General features: G+C 24.2%; 1 protein-coding gene across 1 annotated transcript in view; it reads right to left on the bottom strand.

The window, feature by feature from the left end:
• Positions 1–12,720, bottom strand: part of LOC145295914 (glutathione peroxidase-like) — a 37,973-nt gene extending 25,253 nt beyond the window's left edge. The window contains exon 1 of the mRNA XM_080141685.1: positions 12,224–12,720. Coding sequence (XP_079997811.1) covers positions 12,224–12,574 — 351 coding nt within the window. The 5' untranslated portion in view covers positions 12,575–12,720. The remainder of the gene's footprint in view (positions 1–12,223) is intronic.
• Between the last annotated feature and the right edge of the window lie 815 nt (positions 12,721–13,535).

Here is a 13,535-nt window from a genome sequence, read left to right as displayed (position 1 = left end):
TGGCCAAAGACTCTTTATCTGAGAGTACATCTTTCAAACTGCTTGCCTAAAGTTCACAGGGCCTGTGCAGAGAAGGTAGGCTCTCTCTACAGTGCTAGAAAACTACTAACACCCGAAAGTATCCTGCACCTCTATAAGGCCACTATTGTCCCATGTATGGAGTATTGCTGTCACATTTGGGCTGGTGCATCTGCTACTAGTCTCTCGCTCCTAGACAAGGTTCAAAAGAGAGTCACCAATCTGATGGGCCCTGAACTGGCATCTAAGCTTCAGCCTCAGTCCCATCGACGAAATGTTGCATCCCTCTGCCTGTTCTACAAGTATTTTAATGGTGAATGCTCTGACGAACTGCAGACACTTGTGCCCCCATGATGTAGACACCCTCGACAAACCCGACAGGCAGCTAAATCCCACCCCCACACAGTAGAGATCCCTAGATGTAAAAGATCTTTCTACTCCAGTAGTTTCTTCCCCAGAACCGCTAGGCTCTGGAATTCCATTCCAGGTCCCTGCTTCCTCAACTCTACTGACATGCAGAAGTTCGAGTGTAACATGAACCGACATCTTGCTGCCCAAATCCCAACATAGTGCCCCAGCAGTTGCTGCCCCCGATAGTAGCCCCCTACACCAAAGTGGCAATGTGCCTTGTTTGGAGGGAAAATGCAATTTAAAAAAAAAGCCACTACTGCTATTCAAAGCATATACAAGGTCAACAATATTTTTTTTGTTTTAACTTATTTTAACGTGTTTTCCCTACATATAAATGCAATTTAACCATATTAAGTAAAAAAAAAAAACTAATTTAAATATAAATATACAACATATAACTATAATCATATTTATAACAATATTTACTCCTTTTAGTAGGGCTCCTGTGGATTCTGGCGATTTTTGTTCAGGCCTTACTTAAAAAATATTTTCTCTTCAAGGAGGGGGGGAGGTAGAAACTTGGTTTTAGTAGTCCAGCCGAAAGATGAGGAACACTATGGAAGTACTAACATTGATCAATGGTATGAACTGATTGTTACTTATGAGATAAGGAATGACACTGTGTATAAAGACGACCCCAGTTGTAACCAGCAGGGAAGCAGTCCTGCGAAATTTAGTTCACAGAATCCCTTAAAAATGCATGATACTTGAATTTTGCATTTAAAAACTTTAATTCAAACCATTATATATAAAAAAGGAATTTTATAAAATTAGCAGTAGATTTGTAGGGAACAGACAAGATTACTTCCGCTAGATTTCGAAGTCGCTTTGGCACCATATCAAGGCAGATCAGACTGCATTGGGCGACACCTCCTCAGCTACATTCCATGTCAGGACCTGACCTGTATATAGCTCACATCTGGAATCCGTTAATTATCTTATCACAAGGACTGTATTAGCTTGCTTTTGCGACCGATGTTGTTAACATACATCTGCTCTACTAACACCAAATTACTTAATGCCATTTCGCATTGGTTTAGATCCGGGTCGGTCAATTATACTAAGTGATCTTATTAAGACCATTTCAAACAGTCTAGACGAACACGAATTCCATAATGGTCGCAACTGAACGAATCGGCGGATAATCGAATCTTTCATTCTATTAAAGAGAATAGAAAGTGAACTTTGAGTTTACTTTCGCTAACCTTATAACACTCGCTTTTTTTAATTATTTTAGTCATTTAGTCCTCTCATTCCATGGTCGATGTTGTCAACAAAGGGAGAAAGCAACTGTTTTCTGGACAGGAATCTATCTCTATAACACTTATCGTTGATTAGTTTTTGACCGTGAAGATTCTTACATCAAGTGGCTTTATGACTTATCCGAAGCGATTTTCATAAAAAAAAATTCCTTCCACATTTTCTTTAAACTTTTTATGTTCACGTATATTATTAAAGTATTGGGTTTTGTATTTACAGACAAACAAACAAGCAAAAAAGGTCGCCTTCTCTGTGGCTACCTATCTCTCAGTGGTGGTACCTTTTTGGCGCCTTTTGGTATGACTAGTTGATTGACTGATGGAATTTACTAGAAAGAGAGTATGCGAATCCTCACATATTCCCCACCTGCCCACAAGGACAAAGTTAGACACATGGTCGGTTTTTGATGTGGGGATTATCAACCATCCCCTGAATTAAGTAGTACATTACGGGTTGGTACAGGAAACAAATTGTCTCAGTATCGGAGAATCTCTGATTCTCTGATTGAAGGCAGAAAATATGCTACACTATAATCCTAGGTATATTATTATCTTATTTTTATTCAAAACGTGAAAATTATGGTAGACGCGTTCTAGTCGCCACTTCTACCAGTAGCGACAGACTGTATCCTAAAAAATATGCGTTGCCAGAAAGATAAAGATAGATGAGCGTTATCCGTTCTTTCGTTCAATTTTCGTATTTAATAAATAGGACTTTCAAAAAGTATTTTCGAAAAAAAAAATGTGCATTTTTTAATAATTACAATCTACATGATTCGGTATATATTACAAGAGTAGATACTTGTATGAGGACGATTAATCGGAATCGGGAATCGGAAAAATTGAAACTTTTGAGGATATCGGAAAACTTTGGGCCTATTTTCCGATGCCAAAAACGATTCTTTGCATTATAATATTAGTTATTTTAGTTTAAAGCAAGATTTTTCACAGCTGGTAGTAATAATAAAATAATATTTTTTTATTTTAAACTTCTAGTAAAACGAAAATCTGTATTTTTACGCTTGAAAAAATATTTGTACATTTAACACGTGTTTTTACGGCAATTAAAAAAAAATAACCACTATATAGTTATGCACTTAGAGATTTATAAATAATCGGCAGCGGTAATTCCACCAGAATTGGGAATTTAGTACGGAATCAGTAATTGTATCGGAATCGGGGAAAATATTGTCATCGTCCCATCACTAGTAGATTTCATATACAAAATTTTAGATGCGATAGATGTGACAACAGTATTCAGCAAGTAGATCAAATACTACTCTAATTTTATGCAGCTTTCTGTCTCAATACGATTATTTTGGGGGAAAAAAGCCGGATATCTATTTACCTCGTTAAAAACCGTCCTTGTGTCTACCTTTCCCACGTACGGAAAGAAGTAATGATTTGTTATTGTGCAGAAAAGTGATATTTCAAATGAAGACAAATATTTTTAATATTTAAGATTTTTACATTTTCGAAATATGGAAATCGAAATGACAGGGCGCTATTTTAAAGAGTTAATCATGATCAATTTTGATCGAGTTTTGTTTTGCAAATTCTTGCATGCATTTTACTTTCAAAATGGTAGTTATTTGCAGTTTTTGTCAAACAATGCGAACATTTGAAAATCTTATATAATTCATTAACTGTCTTCATTAAAACTTGAAATATTACGTTTCTGCAAAAGAGATTGTATAATATTGTGTTTACAGGATATCAAAACATTTAATATATATGTATCTAATATATGATATACATACATATATATATTATGTATATAATATATGTGTGTATATATTATATAAATATGTGTGTGTATATATATATATTATAAATAATATATGTGTGTAAATATATTATATAAATAATCTATATATATAAAAGCCAAACGTCTGTGTGTATGTATGTTTGTTTGTAACGCTAAAACTTTTGAAAGACAGAACCAAACTTGACAAATTTGGAATCATATCAGAGCCCCATCACCCGGATGACAAATATCGAAATTTCACGTCAAACGGACCACTAGAAGTTGGTCAACTGATCAATTATCTTCGAGGGGGGCCCCAAAAAAACTGTCATTATCTATATATATAAAAGACAAATGTTTGTTTGTAACGCTAAAACTTGAGATGAAAGATTCCTCTTCCCTAAGAATAAAACATATGTTCAATATCTGCTTTTGTTATTTCATTGTTTATACGGTCCCGAGCAACGCCGGGTAGCCCTGCTAGTATGTATATATATCACAAAAATAATATGCGTGTATATATATATATTACATAAATAATATGTGTGTATATATATTATATCAATAATATGTGTGTATAAATTATATAAATAATATGTGTGTGTATATATGATATAAATAATATATGTGTGGTTATATATATTATATAAATAATATATGTGTGGTTATATATATTATATAAATAATATATGTGTGGTTATATATATTATATAAATATGTATATATATATATTATATAAATAATATATGTATATATATATTATATAAATAATATATGCATATATATATTATATAAATATGTATATATATTACATAAATAATATATGTATATATATATTATATAAATATGTATATATATTATATAAATAATATATGTATATATATATCATATGAATAATATATGTATATATATTATATAAATACTATATGTATATATATTATATAAATGATATATGTATGTATATAATATAAATGATATATGTAAATATATATATATATATTATATAAATAATATATGTATATATATTATATAAAATATATGTATATATATCATATAAAAATATATGTATATATATTATATAAAACTGTATGTATACATATTATATAAAAATATATGTATATATATTATATAAATAATATAGGAATATCTATTATATGAATAATAAGTATACCTATTAAATAATATATGTATATCTATTAGATAATAACGCAGACCCCACGATGTTTATGAACCACTGTTCTTCCAGATTAAATATACCCATTCCTGATCCTCGATACATCTTCTATCATTATATGAAGCAGTTTTCTATAATAATCAACCATATAGGGGCCTATTCCTGACCAGACATACACGTTCAGCTTATATATATATATATGTATATATATATATATATATATATATATATATATATATATATATATATATATATAATATAAAGCTAAACGTTCTTGTCTGATCAGAAATAGGCTGCTATATGGTTGACTATTATAGAAAACTGATTACATATAATGGTAGAAGATGTATCGAGACACAGGAATGGGTATGTTTCAGTTCAATAATATGTATAAAATTTGTTTGGCCCGTGTAATTTGCTCACGGGTATATATATATATATATATATATATATATATATATATATATATATATGTATGTATGTATGTATATACATATACATATATTTATATGTATATATATGTATATATATATGTATATATATATGTATATATATTTGTATATATATGTGTGTATATATATGTATATATATAAATATATATATATATAACATATATATAAATATATATATAACATATATATAATATATATGATATATATAATATATATAACCTATATATAATATATATAACATATATAATATATATATACGATATATATAATATATATATATATAATATACATATGTATATATATATATGATATATAACATATATATATGTATATATATATATATATATATATATATATATATATAATATATATACGAGCAAACAGTTAGTAAAACATGTTAAAAACACTTTGAAATGAGTTAAAAATATAATTAATCTGAAAAGGAAACACTAGATAAGTGGATAGTCCTTATATATACATATATATATATATTACATATATATAATATATATATATAAAATATATATATATATATAATACATCTATATATATAATACGTATATATAATACGTATATATATAATACATATATATAATACATATATATAATACATATATATATAATACATATGTATAATACATATATATACAATACATATATATACAAGACATATATATATATACAATACATATATATATGATACATATATATAATACATATATATAATACAATACATATATATAATACGTATATATATAATACAATACATATATATAATATATATATAATTCATATATATATTTCATATATATATATTATATATAAAATACATATATATATATATTACACATATATATAATACATATATAATACAGATATAAAATACGCATATATATAATACATATATATATAATACATATATATATAGAATACATATATATAATACATATATATAATACATATATATAATACATATATATAATACATATATAATACATATATATAATACACATATATAATACACATACATATAACATATATATAATATATATTATATATATGTATTATATATAATATATATAATATATATACAATATATAATATATATAATTATATATGTACAATTATGTATATAAAATTATATATATAATTATATATATATAATTATATATAAAATACATATATATTATATATATAATAAATATAATATATAATATATTTATATAAAAATATAATATATGTATATAAATAATACAATACACGTATATAAATAATATATATATATAATATATATACATATACATAATATATATGCATATAATATGTGTAACTAATATATATATAAATAATATATACATAAATAATATATATATATATACATAGATATACATATATATACATATATATACATAATATATGTATATATAAATAATATATGTATATATATATAAAATATATATACATATATAAATAATATGTGTAACTATATTAATACTATATGTAATTATATATATAAATAATATATATGCATATATATAAATAATATATGTACATATATATATATAAAATATATATACATATATATATAAATATTATATATATATGTATATAAATAATATATATACATATATATATATATGAATAATGTATGTACATATATATATAAATAATACATGTACATATATATAAATGATACATGTACATATATATATGCATAATACATGTACATATATATATATAAACTAGCGGGGGTACCCGGCGTTGCCCAATTGTTTGTTTCCGGGACGGGGGGGGGAGTTTTAAAAATGTTATGGTGAGTAAGTAGAAAGGATCAAACCCGGAGTCATGAGTAAAAGTAGGAAAATAAAGTGTGAAAAAAAAAACATCTGCAACGTTAATAGTTCGGCCACCAAGAAAAGTCCATTCCAGTTGTTTAGGAAAAAAAAAAAAAAAAACGACTACGGTAGGTCGGCGAGAACGTGAAAATATAATGTGAATTTTCCAGCACGCTAACCACTACGCCACAGAGCACTGTGTTCTCTTCTCAACTGTTCCTTGTGAACGATCCCCAAACGGTGTTAAGTGTTGGCAGGGGGAGGAGGAATTTATTAGAGAGAAAATATTTTACCACTTCCATTGATTTTAACCGATTTTGGCCGTGACTTCTCAGCAGAAAAGTATAGAAATCTAAGATAATCGAGGAATTTGAGAAATAATAAGCCTATAACACACCTAAGATATTGTTCTGCCGTTTGTGCATATTATATTTGCATGAAATATCTTGATTTTTAATCCTATTAAGGTCAAAATCAGACGAGAAAAAATCAGTTCATTTTATTATATAGAGATAATACATATACATAAATATATAAATAATATATACATATATCTATAATTAATATATATACATATATACATATAAATAATACATATACATATATACACAATTAATACATATACATATAGAAATAATATATATACATATATATATATATAATATATATACATGTATATAATATATATACATATATATAATATATATATATACCTATATATATATAAATAATACATATATATAAATAATATATATAAATATATATATAAATAATATATATATAAATAATGTATATACATATATATATAAATAATATATATACTTATATATAAAAAATATGTATGCATTTATAAATATATATACATATATAAATAATATATGTACATATATATATAAATAATATATGTACATATATAAACAATATATGAACATATATATATAAATAATATATGTACATATATATGATTAATATATGTACATATATATATAAATAATCTATGTAAATATATATATATATATAAATAATCGATATACATATATATAAATAATATATGTACATATATATAAATAAGATATATATATATATAAATAATATATGTACATATATATACATAAAATATGTATATATATAAATAATATATGTATATATATGAATAATATATGTATATATATAAATAACATATGTATATACATTAATAATATATGTATATACATAAATAATATATGTATATATATATAAATAACATATGTATATATATAAATAATATATATAAATATTATATGTACATATATAAATAATATATGTACATATATAAATAATATATGTATATATAAATAATATATGTATATATATAAATAATATATGTACATATATAAATAATATGTATATAAATAATATGTGTAAATAATATATGTATATAATGTATATAAATATAAATAATATATGTCGATATATAAATTTTATATATATAAATAAATAATATATGTATATATAAATAATATATGTTAATATAAATAATATATATATAAATAATATATGTATATACACATAATATATGTATATATATATAAATGATATATGTATATATAAATAATATATATATATTGTATAGATAATATAGGTATATATATTATATGAACAATATATGTATATATATTATATAAATAATGCATGTATGTATTATATAAATAATACATGCATATATATCATATAAATAATATATGTATATATATATTATATAAGTAATATATTTGTATTATTATATAAGTAATATATGTATATAGTTATTATATAAGTAATATATGTATATATATTATATAGAAAATATATGTATATATATATTATCTAAATAATATATGTATATATATATTATATAAATAATACATGTATATATATTATCTTAATAATAAAAATATATGTATATATATTATATTAATAATATATGTACATATATTATATAAATAATATATGTGTATGTATATATTATATAAATAATATATGTACATATATTATATAAATAATATATGTATATATATTATATGCATAATATATGTACATATATATTATATTCATTATATATGTATATATATTATAAAAATAACATATGTATATATATATTATATAAATAATATATGTATATATATTATATAAATAATATATGTATATATATTATATAAATATTATATATATATACACATATAATGCATAAATAATATATGTATATATATAATATATAAATAATATGTGTATATATATATTATATAAATAATATATGTATTTATATATATTATATAAATAATATATGTATATATATGCATTATATAAATAATATATGTATATATATTATATAAATAATATAAATATATGTATTGTATAAATTATATATGTATATATATTATATAAATAATATATGTAGATATGTTATATAAATAATATATGTATATATATATTATATAAATAATATATGTAGATATATTATATAAATAATATATGTGTATATATAATATATAAATAATATATGCATATATATATTATATAAGTAATATATGTAAATATTATATAAGTAATATATGTATACATATTATATAAATAATATATGTATATATATTATATAAGTAATATATGTATATATGTTATATAAATAATATATTTAAATATATTATATAAATAATATATGTATATATATTATATAAATAATATATGTATATATTATAGAAATAGAATATGCATATATATTTTATATAATAATATATGTATATATATATTATATAATAATATATATATATATATATATTATATAAATAATATATGTATATATATATTATATAAATAATATATGTATATATATTATATAAATAATATATGTATATATATTGTATAAACAATATATCTATATATATTAATAAATTATATATGTACATATGTTATATAAATAATATGTGTATATATGTACTATATAAATAATATATGTATATATATATTACATAAATAATAGATATACATATTATATAAATAATATACGTATATATATTATAAACATAATATATATATATATATATTATATAAATAATATATATATATATTATATAAATAATATATGCATATATATTATATAAATAATGTATGCATATATTATATAAATAATATATGTATATATTATATAAAAAATATATGTATATATTATATAAAAATATATGCATATATTATATAAATTATACATGTATATATATTTTATATAAATAATATATGTATATATATATATATATATATATATATATATATATATATATATATATATGTTATATAAATAATATATATATATCGCTCTCTTCCATACGGACTGTTTCGCTGTATCATTGCTTTTTAGTGCATACACATATGCATATATATATATATATATATATATTTATATATATATATATATATATAAATATATATAAAATTATATATATATATATTCATATATATATACGCACATATATATATACACACATATATATACACACATATATATATACACACATATACACACACATATATATATACAAACACACACACATATATACACACACACATATATATATACACACATACATATATACACAAACACACACATATATATACACACACACATATATATACACACACCAACACACACATATATATATATACACACACACACATAGAGATATATATCTATTTATATATATATATATACATATATATATATATATATATATATATATATATATATATATATATATATATATATATATATATATGTATATATACATATTAGAATAACAATCAGTGAAAATAATATAATACTAGTGGGACACTTGGAAATTCCACATATTACTCATTAGGTGTGTCAGAAATGTCGTGAAAAATATTGACTAATTCCACTCAGTCTTTCCAAGCTTATAACACCTCGAAAACTGCAATTCAAGCCCAATTTTTTTCAATTAAAGGAGCGAGGACCAAGGTTTCATTAGAAATCAAAACAAACACAAACAACGTGGGTTTTTTTTTAAAAAATGGTTTCAAATTTCGTACTTTACAGGTAAATTTCTAAAAAAACACAACTTTTTTTTGTTTTAAATATTAATATATTATTTATTGATCATTTTTCTTCAATTTGTGATATATAACATTTTGGTGAGTAAATTAATTATTTACTTTGTAATAGACATTTCAAAATGGGAGGCGTAAAATCATTCGACCCCTTGTCTTTCCAAGCTTAAAACTACTCGAAAAATGTAATTCAAGCCCTAATTTTTTTTTTAAATAACAAAAGAAAAAACAAAGAACGTGTTTTAAAAAAAAAGGTTTTAAACTTCGGATTTTACAGATAAATTTCTAAAAACCACTACTTTTCTTAATTTTAAATTTGAATATATTATTTATTGATCTTTTAACTTCAATTTGTGATATATAAAACTTTGGTAAGTAAATTAATTATTTACTTTTTAATAGACTGCAAAATGGGGGGGGGGGCGTGAATAAATAAAAAAAAAACGGTTGTCTAAAATATTATATTTGGTTTGGAAAGAGCATAAAGTTTCACATTGACCCTTAAAATATCGTAAAAATTGAATCGATAGAAAAATTGTGATAGATTTTTAAAGTTTAAAAATTGAAAAATACCGAGCTCGTAAAATTCAATTAATTTCATTACTGTTTAAAAAAAAATATTTCTATTACTTTTAAAACAACTTTATTAGTTTATTTTGGAAGTATAATCCATAAAGAAAATAAACAACCCACTTTAAAAAGAGAAATTACGAGTTTTTTATATTTTATTCGCAGTTTTGTGTTAGGGGTGTCAAAAATTCCTACTAAAAAGTTCCCAGCCTACTTTCTCACCGTTTGAGAAGGGGTTAGTTTATTACTAGTCACCTGAGGCGCCCCACCCAGAGAATGCCGATGAGAATGCTTAGGAATTTGTTTTTCTTTCCGCCAGATTGTTTTTTTATTTTTTAGTTCGCTGGCTTTTCAAATCGCTATTTCCCGACTTTGTCTCAAATCTTCCCAGCGGTGAAAAATAAATTCTGACTGATACGAAGAGCACCTATTCAGATTGGGTTCATGGGAGTCAAAAGATAGCCAGTTGGCAGTTCGCCATTTACTGCCAGGCTACCCAGCGAATTCTACTAAAAATTTCAAAACGATGCTAAAAAGGAGAGCCAACACCATCCATGTAACTCGAATAGAAATTACGCAGTAACAAATCTAAAGACAATATTAAAGAATTGGCCGTGTGCCTTATTTTGTTATGTCGACATTTTGTTTGCTAAATAAAATATATAATTAAAGAAGGTACTTACCAATCCGAATTGGTTGCAAGGGAAGCCCAAAATTTGAAACTCTTTAAACTCTTCTTGTAGTGCATTCAGACCAAAATATTGGGGGGTTGCCCCTCAGAAGCTGGCAACGTTAACAATTAGTAAGACTTTGCCCTTGTAAGTGGACAACGGGACCGCCTTCTCCCCATGCACGTCCATCAGCGAAAAGTCGTACACCGAGTTGGTGTGATTGTCCGACTGGTAGCACGTGAGGAGGTTGTTGCTCTTGTGAAATTTCCTCGGCATTTCAGTGGTCGTCGTCGTATTGTGTGGTGGCGCGGCCGAAGCCACAAGGCTCGTGACGAGCAGGTAGGCAAGATTGACCACCCACATAACTGCTGGCCGAGTTTGACTAGCAGCAAGTAGGAAGAAAATAGACGTCCCGAACGACGGTCGCAAAGACCCCGACAGAACACACAAGCAAAGTGTTTTCGACTGTCCCGTAGGAATGGCGTTATATAGTCGTTAGCCTCCTCCAAACCATCGTGGGAGTTTCTTAAGTAAAGTGCAAAGCACGTGTTGGTGGACGAAGGTGGGTGTGGTTAGTAAGAAATTTCGGATAGCGTTGTCAACACAGAAAATGACGCAAGGAAGGGGCGGAGGTTTTGTGTATATTTTATTTAAACCAATCAGTAACGAAAATGTTCTAAATGTGAGCGAGTGGGATCTCAGATTGGCATATTTGCTACTGGCCAAATTGTAGAAAAAAGAAAAAAGTAAACACACATATATTCACACAAACACGGAATCTCTCTCTCTCTCTCTCTCTCTCTCTCTCTCCCTTTCTCTCTCTCTCTCTCTCTCTCTCTCTCTCTCTCTCTATATATATATATATATATATATATATATATATATATAATCTGAGGTTATTGTTTTCTAGAGGTTTAGTGACCAATGAAGTTTTACGAGGTTAATACAAAAGTGCTCAATACCAAAGTAGAGCAGTATACTCTTTATTTGTTTTTACATAAGTAGGAATATGCTGCTAGACAATCATGAGCATGTTTCCGTCAGCTAGTTACTAATAACTTGAGACCTCTTCAGGCGATACAGCTTATACGAGTTTGCTTTCGTATAAACTGTATCTTCTGAAGAGGTCTCTAGTTACCAGCAAGTAGCTGACCGGAACATTTCATGACTGTGTAACAACATATTACTGCTTATGTAAAAACAAATAAAGAATGTGTATGTGTGTGTGTGTGTGTGTGTGTGTGTGTGTGTGTGTGTGTGTGTGTGAGAGAGAGAGAGAAAGAGAGAGAGAGTATTTACTTCAACAGTGCTCAATATGTGAATA

The sequence above is a fragment of the Euprymna scolopes genome, chromosome 16 (assembly GCF_053919585.1).
Source record: "Euprymna scolopes isolate OS-2025 chromosome 16, ASM5391958v1, whole genome shotgun sequence".
Classification (NCBI taxonomy): Eukaryota; Metazoa; Mollusca; class Cephalopoda; order Sepiida; family Sepiolidae; genus Euprymna; species Euprymna scolopes.
Note: the sequence above shows the minus strand (reverse complement) of the source record. Positions and strands in the feature narration are given on the sequence as shown.